Here is a 22,724-nt window from a genome sequence, read left to right as displayed (position 1 = left end):
GTGTTTATAATTCATCTCGTGCTCGACGGTGAAGGAAAACATCGTGAGGAAACCTGTGTCTTATTTCATCGAAATTCTACTACATGTGTATTCCACCAACCCGTATTGTTCCAAACCCTCTCCTTAATGGAAGAGGAGGCGTTAGACCGGCAGTGGGAAATTTACAGGTTTCTACTTTTACTTTACACAGTTGTGTCGTACTATACGTATCTCGTTATTGTAATACAACATGCACTAGTCACTCAAATCCAGGTAATGATTGTAAAGTAGATTGACTATATCAATAAATTTGTCGATTGAGGAGCCGTTGACCAAAATGGCCGCCTAATTGTCATCGGGGTGAGTCATAAAATACCCCGCCGAATGTTCAGAGATTTAATGGCTTAAAATCCGCTCGTCCTAAGGATGGGTGTTAGGGCGAATCTTGGCTTAGGACGCCTTTAACGTCGGGACTATTACACGTCATTTTCAGTTAGTCTTTCATACTTTCAAGGACGAAGAGCCTCTAAAAACTTCAGTACTTGAGTATGATATTTACTATTTCTTCATAAAGGGGATTTTTTTACTCAGAACCTTTGACAACCTCCATGGTCGGGTAGTATGTTTTTACCGGCTTCCATGGATATGCCACACCGAGGCCCCGATGTAGAAAAAGTTCATTAGCTTCCTATGTCATATTGGGGTTTGTATGTGGTACCGTCGTTACTTCTGATTTTCCATAACACAAGTGCTTAGCTACATCGGGATCAGAGTAATGTATGTGATATTGTCTAATATTTATTTACTCTTAACTCATATATGTTCATCGGTTTCTAATATGAGTTACGGTTTAAATTAATGAAGCCTGGAAACTTCATTAAATTAACTACTGCCAGACTGAGAAAGGCTTCTACCATTATAATTTCGACTTGATTTCAATTCACGCTAACTAATATTGCAATTTCGAGGATATGAAGCTCTAAGTTGTATGGTATTAAGATGAGTTATAAATTTACTCAGATATGCTTAAGTTAAAATAGGTTGTAATTAAAAAGAGCCGATGGGCCAGTAGTAAGTACGCATACATCTTAAACGATGATTGCGGGTTCAAACCCAAGCAAGCTTCACTGAATTTTCTTTTTTTTTTGTGATGGAATAGGTTAGCGGACGAGCATATATTCCACCTGATGTGTTCACCATCACCCATTGACGCTGTAAGAAATATTAACTATTCCTTACATCGTCAATGCGCCAACAACCTTGGGAACTAAGATGCTATGTCCCTTGTGCCTGGCTCACACATCCTTCAAACCGAAACACAACAATACTGCGTACTGTTGTTTAGCGGTAGAATATTCGATGAGTGGGTGGTACCTACCCAGGCGGGCTTGCACAAAGCCCTACCACCAAGAAATGTGCTTAATTTGTGTTTATATATTTCATCTCGTGCTCGGCGGTGAAGGAAAACATCTCGAGTAAACCTGCAAGTATTTAATTTTAACGAAATTGTGGCACGCGTGAGTCTACCAAACAGGAATATTGAGTATCATTGCTTGGCATAAACTACCCATTAGGTATAATTAACTAACTATAAAAAATATTATTTAGATTTGCGTAGATCGTTTTGCGTTAAAATGTCTAATAGGCTTACAAATTAATGGTAAAAAACAACCTTGTAAAATTAAGAAGTATTTCAATCGCTATTTATTTCAAGGTTGTGCTATATCTTTTGAAACTGTTCGTATATTTTTCACATTCAATGATCAAGCGTCTCGCTTTAATGTTCGATAAATATGACTTTGACTCGACTTCATAAGTTTGTCCTTATTTCTCTTGTCAATACAATGTCTGTCGCTAATTATAAAGTCTACGTTGTTGTGGATTTTATTAAGAACAGTGCCTATTAAATTTCTAAAATACATCTGAAATTGTATTCAATAATTTTTAAGAATTAATTCGAACGTTTCATAAATAAGTTTGTTGTTATTTCATTAAGATAACTAATTAAAAATTAATATATTCTTGGAAATTTGTATTAATTTTGTTATTGGATATTATAGCTGTATCGATAATATGAGCAAGATTTTCTTTAATATTGTCTTTTTTGAAAGCGAATATTAAATGTGAAATAGGTGCGTTGACCTTTTATTTTGATGTGCGTTCATAATTTAAATTCCAATATTGGAGACCTGTAGTCTAGTCTAGTCTAGCCTTGAGTCCGATTTGGATGAGACTAAATTTAAGTCTGGGGGATTAATTACGTACCACGAATATTTGAGGTTGTTTTTTTTAAATGTGTCTTCGATTCATATAAATTTGTTCGAAGTTATGTCATTTTAATTTTATCAAGAGAGTCTGCCGTGCAGTCCCTTACTTAGTGTAACGTTCTAAATTTTATTACCTTTTCAAGGTTAAAGACCACAATAAAAAAACCCGAGGATTTTGCATATTATATTATTAAATTCATATTAAAACTTTTTAAATAGATAGAACCAATTATAAATTATTCCCAGATTTCTTGATTGCTTGAAGTCAAATGCCTATTTTAGCTTTAGTATATATTTATACGGGTGTGGTATACATAAATATATTTCATTTGAAACAATATATTTGTCCCGTTCTAGTTGAAACACTGGAAAGCAATAGTGCAAAAACAGATCTCATAGATTAAACTCGACGTTCGGGAAGGAAGGAAGGCTGGTTTTATGCTCAGACAATTGGAATTGTAATTCCACGGGGTAAGCTGCTTGTATTTTGCCCCACACCCATAATGGTACTTTATGTTTATTTTAAACTAGTAGTCGCACCCGTCTTCACTCGCATTTTAGGGTGTTGGTTGTCCTGTATTATGCAAACAAAGTCTATATCATTTCTTGGAGTTCAAATTTGCTTCATACAAAATTTTATCAAATTCGGTGAGCGGTTTGTTTCGGATATACAGACAGATAGAGTTACTATCACGTTTGTAATATTAATATATATTTAGATTTGTATTTTCTTATTTGAATATAGGTAGGATGTGACCATTAATTCTAGATAGCCCTATCTGGGTATTAGTGTTCACCAACAAAAGACATAAACTAGAAAAAAAGACAATATGTTTATCGCTAATGCACGACTAACCTTGGGAGTTGATTCAGTCACCCTTTATACAGAACAAAATAATACTAATTAATACTGTTTCGCTGTAGAATATCTGATGAGTGGGTGGTACAAACCCAAGTGGGGTTAATTTAGGGTTAAATACTGTACTTTATTGCAAAACATACGAGTGAATATAAGAGAAACCAAAACATTTTACATTTAACAAATGACGTACAAAGACGGTCTTATGTCGACGGTCTCATGACGGACAATATTTGGTGTTCGTTTGCGTTTATTTCGTTTACTTTACTTTTTTTTATAATACTCTTATATCTATTACAGGATTTCCATCTCATTACCGAGATCAAGCCAGATGGACTGAAAAATACGAGAAGGATTCTTGATTGCAATTTAATAAATTGTTACGATTTAACAAATAATTGATTTTAGAGTATAAAGTTACTGGTCGGTTAGAAATTCTACAGCTGTTAAAGAAAAACAATTCTAACTGTATAATATATACAAATTCACGTTAAAATTCCATTTAAAATGTCATCATTTTAGCGTCAAATGTCACTTACAGTTTACAATAATATTCTATCAATAAAAAAATGTAATAGGTGTCAAAAATTATGGAAATCCTAAAAACGCCAAATATCACGGGAGACACTCTAATATTATTATCACAACTGACGCAATGCACCCATCAGTCTTGTAATTCGATGCTATTCCAGTATGGCGGTGCAGCATTATATATCGAGTCGTTTGTTAGCAACATGGGGGGTTTGGCCTGAATCCAGACTATTAGGTCTGAATGTGCCCTATCTCACTCAAATGATTGCACGGGTATTACTGGATCAAGTTGTTCGATTTAATTCTTTTGAATTTCAACATCTTTAAATGTTTCTTCGCTTGAATCGACATTCAATTGTTCTTATTTGAGAAATAATTGTTTGGTCTATGGTCTATTAAGAAATAGTTTTTTGTTCCGAAGATACGATTTAATGATACTACTTAACAAAGTTCAGTATTTAAGTGGGTTTAATTAATAATAGTATGCTTTCCAATTTGATTGGCTAAAACTCACAAAAGGTAAGAAAAATACGTATGAGTTTATTTCACCGCCAAAAACGATATGAAAAATTGAATTTGTTGCATTAGAAAAAAAACAACAAAATGAATAATATAGAGTATATTATTCATCATTTAATAAACCATATTCCACTAAGAAGAACCGGCAAGAATATCAGTATTTACTCTTTTACAACATTTAGAAATACAAAGTCGAAGCACGTAAAAATTCAGTTGTGCTTGCCTGGGTTTGAACCCGCAATCATCGCTTACGATGTACGGGTTATAATCACTGGACCACCTCGGCTCTCGGTCTGTAGACTAAACTGGGAATATCGAAAAATCATCGTGACGAATCATATTATGTATAATATATTCTAATTCATTGAGCTTCAACCTCTTCAAAAACTTATTCCACAAAGGAGTTAAGGCTAAGTAGCAAAAGCATGTTAATAAGCTGTTACCTTTACATTTTATAAAAAATCTTAAATTAAAATCAACCATGCTCTGTTCAAGTAAACTTCATAGTAAAGCATTTTTGAGTTGTCAATATTTCATCTCCACTATCGCTTCAAATAAAGATAAAAAATGCCAAGAAAGTCGCATAGTTGCTCTATTCATATATCTAGATTTATTATATTCATATTTACAATGGTTGTTCTAAGTCAGTTCTGTGGAAAGCGAGCCTAAATCCTAAGCTTTAACCAAAAATACATAATAGTAAATTGGTAAAAAGTATTCTTGAAATGAATTAAATTCTATTATTCTATAAATTAAGATTTATAGATTACTTTTTTTAATATTGTTAAATGGCAAATTGTTTATATTTACCGGTATTTTAATATATATATGGCTAACTCGTTGCTACAGACGTTCTCCGTACCGTATGCGAGCAGCAAGCATGGTCTACAAGTTTTTTAACCCTTGTGTATACTATAATATATTGAACAATTAAATCAAGAGCTCTTATCTTCATTACTTAGTATAAAACAAAATTGCTTATTGTCTGTCCATATGTATGCCTAGATCTTTAAATTATAAATTATTTTTAAATATAATACATGTACAATATAGTAAAGAAACAAAAACAAATCTGTAGTATATTTAGTATAAGCATTGCGGCCGTGTGAAGACGGGGATCGTTAGTAATTACTACTATGTATAATCTAGGAGCTTAGATGGCCCAGTGGTTAGAACGCGTGCACCTTAATTGATGATTGTAGGTTCCAACCCAGGCAAGTATCACTTTTCTTTTTTGTATTCATATATTATGAAACAAATATGTGCAATTTAAGTGTCTTAATGAATTTCGCTTTGTTGATGGGCGTAAATAACGCACCACAGTTTTATTACTATCGCAGTTATCATCATTCACATCTTGTTTATGTTAAAAATAATACTTAAATAAATAAGTTATTTAATTATTATTATTAAATGTATGTGCTTAATTTGAGTTTATAATTCATCTCGTGCTTGGTGGTTAAGGAATACATCGTGAGGAAACCTGCATGTGTCTAATTTCATCGAAATTTTGCCACATGTGCATTCCACCAACCCGCATTGGAACAGCGTAGTGGAATATGTTCCAAACCCTCTCCTTAATTGAAGAGGAGGCTTTATCTCAGCAGTGGGAAATGTACAGGCTGTTACTTTACTGTACTTTTACTTATGATCTAGATTTAAGAAACTTACCATTAAATATATGGACGTATATGCTAGCGGGCACCGCATTGTTCGGTACACAGGTATAATTCCCTGCATGTGATACGCTGGCTGCTGGGATGAGGAGGTCTGACAGCCTTTGCTCGGGATCCGTGGTGACGTTGATGCCCCTTTCGAGGTCGTAGTTGATCATCCTAGTGTTGTGGTACCTGGCAATTAAATAGGCTAATTAATGTAAGGCTTACAGAGATGATGTATGTTGGTTTAATTCATATTACATTTCCCTAGATTTTTTTTCTGCAATGTCTACCATCAAAAGATCGAATGTAGCTTGGGTTTATAGCTCCAGAATTTATTTATTTCTGGAGCTATACTCCAGAATTTATTTGCAAAAAATGACCATAGTATTTTTTTTATTCGAATTTAAAAAGGTCCAAATATTAAAGATACGTTCCCGATAAAAATGAGGACTGATAACCTTATTCTTTTTTTGAAGTTTGTTTAAAACAACGTTAAAGATAATACATGTTCTTGAAATGTATATAAAACTTGAAATGTATATAAAACTTGCATTACAATATGTCACGTCAACAACAACATATTATAATTATTTTTTAGTTTTACGAACACCTAACACGTAAATTCAACTTACCTACTAAAATAAATTCCTTTAATTATAAGAATTTAAGGTAGTTTCTAAAGGCATTTACTTTTTAATATTAAAAATATAATTTAAAAAGGAGTTTCAGGCGACTGCTTCCAAGCACGTTTTCTTCTAAATTGGTATGAACATTTTTACTTTTTACTTTAAGCTTTCCTTATTCAAAATTCTTTTAAAATTTCCGTTATTTGCAAACTCTTGCATTTGTTTGACATAACGAGTAATGTTTAAATGTAATTCGATGATAATATATTTTATTTATAGTAATCCCTTTCCTTTGTTTTAAGAATTTTCTCATTGAGAAAAAAAAATAAGCAATGTCATAAGTAATCAATAGTACCAGTGTGTATGAACAGCAGACAACTTACCGGTCGGTTGGTATACTAGTTATTTGAAATAAATAAATGAGTACATATTAAATAAATAGATATCCTTATGTATTCCCATTAAAGTTCTCAAATGATAATCCAATACCACCAGCGACGGACGAAGTGTAAAATAGGATTACAAATATTACATTTTATTGTCTTTTTATGACACAGGTAGGCCGACGAGCAAATGAGTTACTTGAAAGTTAGTGGACACCACTTCTATACATATCGGTCATGTAAGTAATATTAACTATTTTTTCAAATCGCCAGTACACAACTATAACCTTGAGAAATAAGATATCCAATGTAATCGTAATTGTACCCCTTGCCTCTCGATTTACATTGCCCTACGCATCCTTGAAACTGGAACAATCCTACGTACTGCTGTTTGATGGTAGAACATTTGGGCGAATGAACCTAGCCCTACCGCAGATTAAAAACAAAATACTTTATAAATAAACTGTGACGATCTCCGTGGTCGAGTAGTGTGTACACCGGTTTTCATGCGTACGCCACTCCGAGGTCCCGGGTTCGATTCACGGCCAAGTCGATGTAGATTACCATTAGTTTTCTATGTTGTATTGGGTCTTGGTGTTTGTGGTACCGTCGTTACTTTTGATTTTCACTTTTTACAAGTGATTTAACTATTTACTATGGGATCAGAGTAATGTATGTGATATTGTCCAATATTAAAAACTATCTTGCTTTATCATATTTGTAATCTTAAATTGTAGCGTGCAATTTATTCCGTTCTATTTTTGAAATTAGCGCAAACTTTTTTCTATTTTATTTGTAAATTGAAATAAGAATCATATTGTCTGGAATTAAATTTGATACGTCTAATTTAGTTTACCCAATTTTGTAGATATTTGGCAGGATTTAGCCAAATAACCGCTACATATATTTTCGTTTCTCGTTCTACTCATCGTTATACTTTTGCGAATCGCTGTGGTCTTGGTTTTTGAACCTTGAAACGTCTACTAGAATTAGTTTAATTTTTGCCAAGTATTTAAAATTTGGCACGATATAATGGCGACTTGGCAATGCCACATGTATGGCACTTTGAAACATCAATAAACTGGAAATGAGGCGAAAATTAGTTTGACAATAGCAGTTATTCTTCAAGACTCTAGATATATCTGAAGTTATTGTTTCAACAAACTTGGTCAGCAAGAGTTTGCAATAAATATTTGATTTTTAAAAGTACTGACTTATTTTATATCGCTTCTTTGACAAATGTAACCGCAATGCTTCAAGTTGGGATAGTTTTGATAAAATTTAAGATATTGGCACAGTTGAAGATTTTGTTTGAAATTTTATTGTTACATGAAACTGTTTATCTGAAGATTGCGATCGTTTTCAAACTGTTATATTTAATTGAATAAAATCAAAACAACTTTACTTGAATCTCATAAATCCCAAGACAGCAGGAAATATTTCACATGAAGAAGATAAACAGACTGTTATAAACGTTTCAAATTTTAAAACTTCGAAACTACTTGGTGTAAGGGCTTTGTGCAAGCCTGTCTGGGTAGGTACCACCCACTCATCAGTTATTCTACCACCGAATAATAGTATTCTGTATTGTTGTGTTCCGGTTTGAAGGGTGAGTGTGCCAGTGTAACTACAGGCACAAGGGACATAACATCTTTGTTCCAAAGTTGGTGGCACATTGAAGATGTAAGACTAATTTAATATTTCTTACAGCTGCATTGTCTATGTGTGATGTTTACCACTTACAAGTGGCCTATATGCTCGTCCGCCAACCTATACCATAAAAAAAAACTTAAAATGTCCTAGAAATTTTCAAAACCGAATTTATTTCCTTTAGTTATAGAATTTTTTTTTACCGAATCGCGTTGATAGTTAAAAGATTGCTGTAATCTATCAAGCACAAGACATCATTCCAGCCGAAGGATGTCCACTGCTGGACGTAGGCCTCCCCCAAAGATCGCCACAACGACCGATTTGGTGCGACCCCTAACGGCGGCTTCCTGCGACCTTCACCAAGTCGTCGGACCACCTGATTGGGGTAGGCTATGCTTCGTCTTCCTCTCCATGGGCGTGCACAAGACGAATACGAATAAAAAAATATCGGTATTTTTGTCAGCCCTACTGGCTTTGACAATGTCTCAGTTAAGGGCTGAGTAATAAGATTCATTCGAGAAAAATAAGAGTTTATGCGAGGGCTCAATAAAACGAATCTCTTAAGGATATCTTACGATAAAGCATCATCGGATTACAATGTGGAGTTTTCACGTGACGCGCCTGATCATCTCGTTGCGTCTCCATACTCGTGTCCTCCGGCTAAGATTGTACGGATTGAGTATGATAAAAATAAGTACTGATGGTTTGGTAAACACCAAATCATCCTATGTTTTAGAATTTAATATCTATAATAAACTAACATCTATTGGTAAAAGCATATTATACAAATATACCGTAAGAAATATTTTCATTCCTTGCATCACATTTTCCTTGAAGTTAAATATTATGACCCTTAGTTCGTAAATAGGCAATCTATACCGTCTCACTCACCCTTCAAACAGGAACACAGTAATACTAAGTATTACTGATTGGTAGTAAAATAAGTACAAGAATTTATATCACTAGTAGAAATTCGAGAGTACCGTACCTACCCCAACGGGATTGCTTAAAGTCCTACCACCAAGTAAATTATTCATAAATATGATAAAATTCTTGCCTAAGATAACGTTCGCGTTTCCTTTGGATATGACAGGATATATTATCGCATATTATCTGTCTCTTGAGAACCATTCGACTTCACAAGAAATGAGAAAAGAATACTACGGAAACATTATGTTCTTCGCCTTTGTAGCGATCATAATTACCTCGATGATAATTCTTTAAACAGATATATTTCTTTTTGAAATTTCTTTATGATAGATAAGATTTTCCAGGTAAATTTGGATAATATAATTGTAATATAACGGTTGAAAATCTGGATAATAATTAATTCATACTTTTAACATTTTTTTAAACAAACTAAACGAAAATGACTGCCTTGCTTTGGCTTTGAATGAGTAATTGTAAAATGACGTAACTACTTAGCCATCCCATTCGATACGATTATTCTCAACATCAACAATCAACATCATCAATATTTCACTTAAACTTTCGCCATAAACTGCTCAGTCGATTGGTGAAAACAGTAAGAAAAGGCGCTCAGTGGTTTTTGAGGATATCGTGCGAACTTCGTTTTATAGCATGCAGTGAAAATCGCTGTCACTATAAAAAGTATGATCCAACTATCCGTGATCCATTTATTATAGCTTCAATGTGCTGCCAACCACAGCCTTTTAGATATGTAATTTATGCTTGTAATTGTACTGGATTACTGTTTCTTCGTACCAATTATTATGTTCACCAATAGAGTCTTTTTTTTTATAAGATTCATCGTATCTAAATTGAGAAGTTTCACACAAACTATCAAGTTTGTATATTAACATTAAATAAAAGTATTTCGTATTTCAAGTCAAACATTCCGACATTTTATTAATGCACTTAAGAGCTCAATGTTTCGTTTTAGTAAATTAGCAACTCAGTCACATAGCTTTATTTACACAGCTCATAGAATGTCTGGTCTTAAGAGATCATTGTCTGCTATGTAAAGATTTTCTTTAAGAGGTTATTGACCTACGTTGTTTTAATAAATAATTTATCGCAATAAAATACAATTTAAAATCAATACGCTGTCTTCTTTGTTTCTTATTGTATCTCGATACAATGAAAGCCACAATTGTTTTTGAACTAGTCCATCGAGCTTCAATCGATTTAATAAAAATTGTGTTTCTTTTAACAAATAATTATAAATGCGAAAGTCATTTATTTCTTTTACATTTGAAGTTACATCAGCAGTGTACAAACAATCTTGGGAACTAAGATGTTTTAGTTGAGAAATTGGATTGGCTCCCTCTAACTTCAAACATGAACACAACAATATAGTTGTTTTGTTTAGCGGTAGAGCATGTGATGAAGCCACCCAGATGGGCTTAGTACGACACAACTTAGATGTAGCCTCGGCAAATTCGATAAAACCGACTACTGCCGATTTATACAACCAATAGAAATAGCTCCCTATCGCGCCAATCAACGCTTTTCGTCGTTATAGATTCTCGCATCAGTTCAACCCGAGAAAGCACATGCATGTAAATCGACGTCTCGAATAGACGAATACATTAGGTCATATGATATTACAAGTTATTACGTTTGTGTTAAGGTCATATTCACATAAGAAATAAATATTGATAGTTTGGAATAGTATACTTAATTTGGATGTTTTGGTTTTACGAATTTTGCCGATGCTACATCTAAGTTGTATCATACTTATACACAGTAATTTAGTCAAGAATTATATTAAAGGCCTTATGTTTTTAGCCTTGATTATGTCAAGACTAGTTTGAATTTCGAAGCGGAGAACGCGTCGAAATACTGACAAATAGCGATGATTAAGTATACGCACACTACTAAAGTATATTTAGTAAGTTTCATTCGTGAGCAACTACGCACACAAAGATAAACTTGGATCGTTTATTGTAGTTCATTCGCAGCGCGAGTCTGTCTAGATTTAAAAATAATCTAAGATCTTTAGAACAATCATTAATATCCCAATTCATATTAAGTAAACAGAAGTTGTTTATTAATGAAGCTGATGTATCACTTTCGATTATTAAAAAAGTTTTCTCATAAATATTTTAATATCGTCAAATATTTGGACTTTCTTCCAATAAAGTCGTTTTATTATCATTAATTTCAGTTTTTATCTATTTATTAGGTCTTTTTACGTGCCTAAAATGCTGTTAATAACCCACTTTGTGCCCAGTGAAAGAAAACACCGTGAGGCTTTTTATGACGTAGGTCAAGCGAGTTGGCGGTTGTTTGCTTGTTAAAAAGTGACTATCAACGCCCATTGACAACTGAAACTCGGGGCCTGCATTGGCGTTACCGTAGAAGAAGATTCCCAAGTAGCCGACAAAAGCAACAAGACGTGTATCTTCTAATCCGCATCGAAGCAGCGCAGTGAGATTAGCTCTTTACCTTCTAATTAAATAGATAGGAGGCTTATGCCTGACTGTAAAGTATTGATAGGCTGTAACTTATGATTTATCAGATGTGACGTGTGGCTTTCGAGCCTCAATTTTGTACCATAACATCATGATGCTGACATTTTCTTTTCGGTTCTTCAATTAGCATCTACTTTCTGAATTAGCGATAGTTTTACATTTGACTTCTTAACACAATAATGATATTCACAATTATGAACAAATGACAATGGTCAAATATTATCCAGACTAGGTGACAAATCAAAAAATTCATAAATGGAACACTAATCGAGAAATCCCGACTTAATAAAGAAGTCGTCGAAGAGTTAAATGCAAAATTTTGTCATCAATTTGCAATCCAAAATTTAGATGCTGGTGCCAAAAAATAAAGGAATTGCGCTGCATTAAATTAAGATATAACAACGGCACAGCAAATCTGTGGAGATACAATATGTACGTAATTTTATTATCTCACGTGAATAAATAATGCGTTGATTCCAATTTATTGATATTAACGAAATCAAAACAACGCAACATCCTCTAGGGAAATTTCGAAAAATCTAAAAACTATTATTTGTTATTTAATTCAGCCCATTTTTATATACACCTAAAATAACTGGTAGCAAAATTTGTACGTAAACTTAAAGTTATTAAAACTTTCGATAGACTCGCGATATTTTCCTCCACAGACCTCGAGATGAATTATACAACACAAATTAAGAACGCAAAAAGTCAGAGGTGCTTTTTTGGGATTGAACCCACGACCTTCAGTTAAGATTTAAGTGTTCTAAGCCATGAACTTGTGTGGACAGAAATTCCTAAAGTTGCTTAATATGATCTTTAGGTCCTTTGATCTCTTATATAGGTCGCAATTACCATTTTCCTGGACGAATATTTTATGGTATAATAAAAGGATTTTTCGGCGTTAAATTTCGTCTTGGCAAGAGTTTTTGCGCAGCGTGACCTACGACACTAGACTAAGAACTTTAAAAGGCTACGTGACGAGAATGCAGCGGCTTTTTAGTATCATCATTTTATACGAACAATATTTAGAAACAGGTAACGTGCACTAAGCTTATTTTGGGTTAGCTTCTATCGTCGCAATAATATTAATAAAAAAATATCGTTATTTTATTTTAGAGCTGAGATGGCCCAGTGGTTAGAACGCGTGCATCTTAACCGATGATCGCGAGTTCAATCCCAGGTAAGCACCACTATTTATATGTGCTTAATTTGTGTTTATAATTCATCTCGTGCTCGGCGGTGAAGGAAAACATCGTGAGAAAACCTGCATGTGTCTAATTTCATCGAAATTGCATGTGAATTTCACCAACCCGCATTAGTCAACGTGGTGGAATATTTTCCAAGACCTCTCCTTAACGGAAGAGGAGGCCTTATCCCAGCAGTGGCTAATTTACGGGCTGTTACTATACTTACTTACTTCGTTATTTCTTATGCCTGCATCTAATATAATAACAATAGTGTTAATGATCATCTGTTCGAATGAAAAATGTTCAGTGGTTTTTGCTTGAATTATAACTGCGTTAAATGTACGTGATCTAACCACTGCACCATCTCGGCGTTTTTATCCAAAAAAAAAATCCACTTTGATTGTGGTTTGATTAATTTTTTCGAGTTAGAACTAGTGTTGATTGCGTGTTTCATTTTGTTTTGAAAATCGAGATTTGATCGAAGCCGATACTTTTCTCTACAAATTAAATACTTGTTCCATTTGCATTCGGTTGTTCCATACTTCGGCCTTGGAGTTTTATTGATTTGTTTGAAAGAATTGCTATTGCATTTTTTATAATCTTCACCACTGAACTGAGTTTATTTTCGTTTCATAATCAGAACTACAATTCAAAGGGAAAATGCTGCAATCATTTTTGCTAGCATTCATGATTTGTATACCCAACGTTTTGCGTTTTGCTTATATAGTATCTGACCATATTCAAATATGATAAGTTATATTTAATTAATTATAACTGGCTAGAAGGTAAAATGGATGAAAATTGATATTGTAATAAATATTATCTATTCATGCATCTTCAGTGAACCTAGATAGGTATAGGATAGGTTCGTGTAACCTATTGGATGTAAAAAATTGGACCTAGTCTTGCTTACACTTAAATCCAGAATACTACAAGTACGACTAATATAGGTACGAAAGAATAAGTAATGAATTAGTGTTATTGACTTGGATAAATAACTAACACAAATTAATTAACAATAAAAGGTAATCTGTTCTACGATTGAGGCTCACCAAAATACGAAGGCTGGTGCCTCCGTTGTTTGAACGACTGAGCACTGCAGACGTAACGTGGAGCCAGGTTTGAGGTACTTTTCCGTAGGGCCAGATATCTGCGCTCTTGCTTCTGAAACAAGAAAAATAAATCATTATAAAATTTCTTCTTATAAAATATTGAATTGTACTTAAAAATACAAGGTTACAACTTTGAATTAATTCTTGGAATTTTTAAATTATACAGATACAAAATTTATTTGGTCCTATGGTAATCGCTGGAGCTAAAGGTTTCAAATAAAAAAAAAAAAAACACTTGTATAATTTTGTATAATTATTCCTGAGTGCTATAGGATATAATTTATCATATACCAAATCACATTCAGATCCCAGTTATTAAATTAATTTATAATTTATATTGTCGAGTTATGTTATTTTACAAAAGCTTTTCTTCGACCGAAATATTCATAAACAACATGATTTAAATCCCTATAATATTGAGTACCAGTATATTATCTTTGGTCATTATTCTTTTATTAATTGTCAGGAAGAGATCGCTCCAAAGCGATTACTTGGTCTTTGAAGCATCTGATATTTTGTTTCACTGTAACTGTTTTGTATTGATGCGATCAATTATTATTTTTGCTTGTAATCAATCTTGTGAGTTAAGATGTTTTGTCCTTTGTGTCTATAGTTTTATTGGCTCAATCGCCTTTCATACTGAGTAATGCTGTTCGTTAAACAGGCCTACAGATGCTCTAAGTATTATCCATCAATTAGAAAAATTGTTTTATATCATTTTAAAAACACAACCAAGATGTTCCAGTGGTTAGAACGCGTACATCTTAACTGATGATTGCGGGTTCAAACACAGGCAAGCAACTGAATATTCATAGGCTTAATTGGTGTTTATAATTATCTCCTACTCGGCGGTGAAGGAAAACATCGTGAGGAAACCTGCATGTGTTTAATTACATATAAATTGTGCCACATTTGTAGTTCACCAACACACACTGGAAAGTGTTCCACACCTTCTCCTCAAATAGAGGTCTAAGTTAGTAGTTAAAAACCCATAAAAAACATGGGAACCATAAAAGAGAAAATTTAAATAAACAAAACATCAAGTAATAAAGTCATTTCAAAGTCTTATAACAGTATTACTAACTCCTATAGTTAAGGAAAACCTGTGTCACAAAAGCAATAACCAGATACATACGTGTGTATCTTTTAATTACCGCAGACAGGAGTGTAGAATTACTCTGAGCTTTGTATCTTCCCCTAATAGAGGGAAAACCATTTCGCAAGTAGTTCCTTTATGAGCTGTTACTTATTACTGCATTGCAAGAGGATAGAGGGGAGGGAAATAGGGTAATAATATCTGACTGGGTGACATGGATAATCTTATGCTAGCTGAGTACAGGGTGAATGAGATCAGGAATCAAGCGCGTTATGTGTTGCACATGTGTGTGTTGTGTGCCAGTGTGTACGTATGGGAATTACGATACGATTATTTTGGATTTATTGCCTGATATTGAAAGTAACTCTGTCTGTCTATCGCCCTTTCACGGTCAAACCGATGAACCGAATTTAATGAAATATGTTATGAAGCAAATTTGAACTCTTAAAAAGGACATAGGCTTTTTTGCCTAACACATGACAACCAACAACCTAAAATGCGAGCGAAACCGCGGGTGACTAGTTGTGAATCCTTTACATGATGATGATTTTTTCTGACCTATTTTGTTCACGGAAACCAATTTCATTGGAAATTCAGTATTGAATAAATATTGAAATTACTGAAGGGAATTCGAGTATAGGTTCAAAACATCACTAACTATTCGAATTTCTTCAGGCATTTCTGCTTTGCAAACTTGTCTAATTTGTTACCAACCGACAAATGTAAATGATCGTTTGTTATTGTTATTAATATATTATATTTGTTATTTTTAGTGAATATATAATGTAAATTGCTATTCATTACCTTTAGATTTATATTTATCAAACAAAACTTAAAAGAAAGAATTATGTATGCATGCAGTGTTTGCATTTAACTGATTTTACACAGTTTATGCATGTTTTTAATTTTATATGTAACGTTATTTAAATATACATTTGTGTAAAAATCGCTGTCGAACCTATAAATAAATAAATAAATGTGCTGCTGTGTTCTGTGTGTTAGAATAAAAAAGGTGTCTGAGTGTATATAAAAAACACAATTGTATAAGATCTTAGATGGAATGGTTGAAGCATCAACGGCCGAAGTATAGTGAATTAAATTTATTCTAACTAACATGCGTGAAGGTGAACACTTACTGAGAGGCCCATTTCATCCCTTACCGTAACTTTTAAACTTTGGCATTGGAATAACTTACAATGAAGTATTTTTGGGTAAGTTAGTTAGTTAAGCAACTAAAGTTGTTGATATAAATGAACCTCACGTTCCTTAAAGTTACTCTTGTTTTATTTTCTTTTGATATGGGTTTGGTATACTTTTGCGATTCCGCAAAATAACCTTCCAATAAAAACGTATAATAATTCTAAAACTGAGGAGCTGAAGAGAAAATTGTAAATAAACCTCACCTAAGGTTCGAAAGTAGAACCTCACAGAAGACAGTCACCATTTATATACACTAGCAATATAAATGTCACGGATTTGATCCTGACTACTTGAGAAATCGTCGTAACGACACACAGCATAAGTTTTACGCTGAGTTGGAGATGAAAATAGGTATACTAAGACGCCAAGACGGTACGGTTAGGACACGTGAACATCAATCGAACATGACTTGTTCAAACGCAAACCCTTTCGAATTTTGTCGTGGTTAGTGTGTTTATAATTCGTCTTGTGTTCTCTTCTAGAATGAAAGCCTTGCCAGTATTTACGGGCTGTTATTTTTCATAATATTGTGAGTAATTAGATTACATGAGCTTTATTAAAAACGGACCGTCTCACAACCTCGATGTCTTGGAACCACCAACAGTGGGAAATTTACAAGCGGATAGACAATCTTTGGGAGATCAGTCAATTACAGCTAGAGCATATTACTTACAAATACTGAAGTGTGTGTATTCTGTATTATATCAATCTTTTTTTTATGTATGGGCATAAGGGCCACCTGATGGTAAGTGGTTACCATCGCCCAAAAACAATGACACTGTAAGAAATATTAACTATTCCTTACATCGTCAATGCACCACCAACCTTGGGAACTAAGATGTTTTGTCCCTTGTGCCTGTAGTTACACTGGCTCACTCACCCTGCAAACCGGAATACTGAGTATTGTTATTTGGCGATAGAATAACTGATGAGTGGGAGGTACCTACCCGGACGGGATTGCACAAAGCCCTACCACCAAGTAAATCTTAATATAATCCTATGAAACAAATTCGAAACGACCGGAAAGATTTTAAACATATCAGCAAAGATCTTACGTTTTCACGCCAGTGTATGCAGTTCCATTTCCATGACTAATAAAGACAATTTTTTAGAAAACTCGATAAATTCAGATTGGAAAAAATTCATCACTAATTCTATAAGACAAATATTTTTTTTTTAAAAATACACTCAACAGTCAACAATTTTATAAATAAGATTCATATATGCAGATATATAAAAACACATCCAGGGCAAAATGATATAAAAATTAAATTCGAAATTTGAAAGCGTAACTATAAAAAAATTCTAAAACCTAACTAGACCACTCAAGCATTCACCAGATATATGTTACTTTTTAATAAATATAAAGATACCGTTTTACCGCCTCTAAACAAAAGCAAAACCATATAACCTACATTTCAAATGAAAGGGTAATGAAAATATCACTCGAGCTGCTCAGGTATTTCATATGTAAAAATTCCATGTTCGTTGTGAAATTCTAAATTAATTTTACTGCATGACCAATTAAACGTGACCCCTACCATTGAATTGCTAGGTATTTTAAAAGATCGTCCTCACATATTTTATTAATAAAGGCATTTTTGAAGTGATTGCTCTAGACCTGAAAAAGGTTATAGTAGACAAAATTAATAAAATGTTGATGCAACTGGACAATTCGATAAATCCAACGTATCGAATCGTATGAAAAAAAATGTGATTTTTCAGATGATTTATCAGCGATTTTTAATTCAAATCGACTTACCTTACTATAAAAGACGTTAGAATATAAAACAAAAGACATAATATGGAGTGTCCAGAACTTTATAGTACTATATATATACGTCAATAATATAATCAATAATTTAAAGTGAGCAATATTAGTAAGGTATTAATAAAAAATAAATATCATATCGGACTATTGGGAACATGTATTCGCTTTTGATTATGTATACATTTTACCTACTGTAACGACGATTATTCTTCTAAAGACATATGATTTCATAATGTACACACTAAAAAGGGATTTTGATATGAAAGTGTCCTTTTTTATTCATGAACCGTTACAGAAAAATAAAAACATCACAGACGGTGGCGTAGACAAAACACACTTTGAGGTGTTAAGCATTGCTGTTAAATAGACCTTCAAATTTTAATTCGTCGCGAGGAATAAGGTTTTATTTATAAAAAAGCAAATATACTTTATGCCTTTACCTATTTTCTGAAAGGGAATATTAGGAAAAAGTCTTGCTACAAAACTACTTACTAGACTCAGAGTCTAGAGTACAGAGGGATTTTATTCTATTTATTTGAAATCAACATTTTATTATACTAAAATAAGTTATTCTTGATGTATGTACAAAAAATTCTTAAGTTGAAATAACAGTTATAAAGAAATATTACTGTAATGTGTAAATATTGAAATTATTATCTGTTCTAACTTTTAAGGTTTTACTTACATGCTATATAAAAGTATCATTTACACCTTGATCTAAATCCTTTTCGAAAGACTAAAAGGGTTCATATTCTTTGCAATTTTTTTAAAAAGGAACAATACCCTTTTCTAAATCCCACGCTGTCTCAATGGAATTAAGATTAGCAGCAGTTACGTTAATGCGTACCACTCTTACGGTAGATGCATCTTGGTAGCTATCGATTAGGGCTTATCATTTAATTGGCGTGGCGTTATTTCCAGAATTATCAGACCTATCTCTCTCTTCAAAATCAAAATCAAAATATACTTTATTCAAGTAGGCTTTTACAAGCACTTTTCAACCGTCATTTAACAACTATTTTAAGGGAAGCTACCACCGGTTCGGAAAGTAGGTTCTACTGAGAACCAGCAAGAAATTCAGTAGTTACTATTTTTCTCCATTTAAAAATCAGTCATGTTAGTTAATTACAATTATATATATGTAATTTATCCCGACTAGAAGTCCACAAGTATTAATTTCAAGCTTTTTTATCGTCTGTATAATCTTGTACTGAATAATATGCCTTCTTTACCAATGTATTTTTTACAAATGATTTAAAATTAAGAAACGGCAAAGTTAAAATTTTCTGTGGAAATTTTATCGTCAAAGCGTCATTATGATATTTGGAAATAAATTCAGATCAATGCCGTCTAGTCCATTGCGCAATAATTATTTCACCATCAACTTGAATGACGATGACTTCAAAATCACTATACGTACTCTTTTATGTATGAAGTCTGAAGCCAAATTCCTCGAAAAACAGAATCCATGCCGATTGATTGCTACTCAATCGTAAATGCGTTAGCCAAACAACAGTAAACGTCACTCTCGATTTTCAAGTTAGGGAGAGACCTTTCTGTGAGCAGGAAGAATTATTTTATTTATTTTCAAAAACAAATTGGACCAAAGCTTATGTACCAACTAGTATCAGAAATTCGAGTTACATGAGTTTGTGTATTTTTCAGAACGCAACGTTTTGGTCTTATTTCTGGGACCTGATCCTCTATAACGTTCAACTATGGCTCATGTGTGACTTTACCATGCTTATAACTAGCTATGCTTATGACTAGCTGTGCTTACGATCTTGCACGCGTTTGAATTTAACAACAAAAATATATTTTTGTAGCCCAAGTTACTCCTTATTATATCTACTAGTGAGAGTCTCGTCAAAATCGTTACAGGTGTTCCAGAGATTAGCCGGAACAGAGAGACAAAAATTGTAACAAATGTTATTTTGGTATATGTACCGTGAATACAACTATACAACAACAACAACAGCCTGTAAATTCGCACTGCTGGGCTCCATAAAGGCCTCCTCTCCCTTTGAGGAGAAGTTTTTGAAACATATTCCACCTCGCTGTTCCAATGGTGGAATACACATGTGGCAGAATTTCTATGAACTTTGTCACATGCAGGTTTCCTCACGATGTTTTCCTTCACCGCTGAGCACGAGATGAATTATAAAGACAAATTAAGCACATGAATCAGCGGTGCTTGTCTGGGTTTGAACCCGCAGTCATCGGTTAAGATGCACGGGTTCTAACCACTGGGCCATCTCGACTCTCTCAACTATACATACATATGCATTGTGTGAAAAGCGCTATTTTAATATTACAAACAGACATTCCAATTTTATTATATGTATAGATTACTGATAATTAATTGCGTAATAACAGTGTCCAAAATTTCTCATTAAAAACAATTAAGACCCGATGCAATTCTATCCATTCCCCAATAAGTCAGGACTACAAGATACATTACAATTTATTAGTGACATCCTTTTTTACCAGAATTATTTTCATAAAAATCTTGAAGCTTTTATGTTATTGCATTAGAAATCCTCGGACAATTCGACCAAGTTAAAGTTTTCCGTCTTTGTTTCGAAATGCGTTTGTCTCTTGTTTTTTTTCCTTTTAATTCAAATTTTATTTGATATAAGTTAAACTCCTATTTATAAATGTTAGTGGCCAGTTTTCTGAAGAGTTTTTATTAAAAAGTTTATATAATTTAAATCTTGAACAGACATTGTTGAATTGCGTATTTGCCGTGATGTTTTCTTATTCTATACTAGTATTATGAATGGAAAACTGTCGGTCTGTCTGTTTGTTATTCTTCAACGGCCAAAATACTGAACCAAATTTGTTGAAAATTTATATGAAACAAGATAGAATTTCAAGGATGGACATAGCATACTTTTTAAAAGCCTGACGACAAACCACTAAAAAGTCGCGCAGTACAACTTGAATTGTACATGCAGATATTTTTTTATGTTAAATTAATATTTTCTGCGAATAATTATAATGAAAAAATTTCGTAGTAGCATGAGTAGGTACTATAGCCTCATTTTCACTCTCATCCCCTTAAGGGGCTTTTTTAATTTAACGAGATCACCGAGGTCAAAGCCTTTTTAGTAAAAAAGGTTATAAGCTGTATGATAAAACATCACGCTTGTTACATTCGATGGAAAGGGGACGATTAACGGGAGTGCCTTTGTTTGGAGAAGCTAATGTGACAAACTCGATCAATTAACAAAAAAGGTTATATATATTACTGCAACTGACGGCCGCCTTGGTCGAGTAGTGTGTACTCCGGGTTCGATTCAAGGCCGAGTTGATGTAACAGTTCATTACTTTTAGATGTTGGGGTGTAAGGGGATGCAAACTACACCTTAGTGCCCCAAGCCAACCTCATCTGCCCGTGGTGCATCCTGCCAACAAGCAAACAAGGCTCTGACGACCGGATGATGGCGGTGTAACCATCAAAAATAGGCGTAGCTAAATACCGCAGGTCTATGACGGGCAGCAGCGTCACCGGTGCGAAAAGTTACGTCACCAACCCGCCTGCTCAGCGTGGCGATTATAGACAATATCCTCCATATGCAGTACACACGTAAGCCATGGCCCCCAGTTCCCAAGAGCCCCGCTATTTCTCGTCACGGTGGCGACGATGGTAACTAGCCGGAGAAAGACCACAGTGGCGTGAACTTGGAGAGGCCTATGTCCAGCACTGGACAAACCCAGGTTGATGATGATGATGACTTTTCTATGTTGTCTTGGGTCTCGGTGTTTATAATTCCGTCGTTAAAAAAATAGACGTTGAAAAGTTTTATATAGGCTTTACAAGTGAGGTAAGTTAGGTTACGTTAGGTTGTTGAACAAATATGCCTGATGGTATGTTCACGCCGAAGGAAATATTAAGCATTCCTTACCAGTACACCCAACCAAACGAACTAAAATGGTTTGTTTCGACTGTCAATACACTAACTAACACTAAATAGCTTGAACAAAGACCTACGACTAACTAGACATTCCAATAATAATCAAAAACAAACGTATATGAAACGTTTATAAGACGTTGACAATATAAGGAAATTTTAGATTTATTATCAACTTTGCCGTTAGAAAATATTCAGGTCCGAGCATTTTACGACGCGGGCCTTTTGTTTAGAACTGGGTTGCTTAGTTTCAATTTATCTCAGTTGTTTCTTTGTTTCGAGAACAATTCAAATATATGTATATATTATTAAAATAACTATTTCAAAAGGAGAATTGTGATAGTGTGGAATTTCAGGTATGTAGAGTGTTCTTTGTCATACTTCGTAAGTCTTTGAGTCTCTTTTCGTGAATTTTCTTTTGACCGGATTGGGATTTTTTTTTCTATATTTCATTTGACTTTGTGTGATCCCATCAGGGTTCAATGAACTCTTTAGTTGTTCTAGCTTTGGGTATCGAATATTAGTTTCA

At 33.7% G+C, this 22,724-nt stretch overlaps 1 protein-coding gene across 1 annotated transcript in view; it reads right to left on the bottom strand.

Annotated features, from left to right (window-relative positions):
• Positions 1-22,724, bottom strand: part of LOC124539358 — an 80,092-nt gene that overhangs the window by 12,581 nt on the left and 44,787 nt on the right. The window contains exons 5-6 of the mRNA XM_047116729.1: positions 14,155-14,266; positions 5,827-6,005 (exon numbers count right to left, since the gene is read on the bottom strand). Coding sequence (XP_046972685.1) covers positions 5,827-6,005; positions 14,155-14,266 — 291 coding nt within the window. The remainder of the gene's footprint in view (positions 1-5,826; positions 6,006-14,154; positions 14,267-22,724) is intronic.

Source organism: Vanessa cardui, chromosome 22 (genome assembly GCF_905220365.1).
Source record: "Vanessa cardui chromosome 22, ilVanCard2.1, whole genome shotgun sequence".
Classification (NCBI taxonomy): Eukaryota; Metazoa; Arthropoda; class Insecta; order Lepidoptera; family Nymphalidae; genus Vanessa; species Vanessa cardui.
Note: the sequence above shows the minus strand (reverse complement) of the source record. Positions and strands in the feature narration are given on the sequence as shown.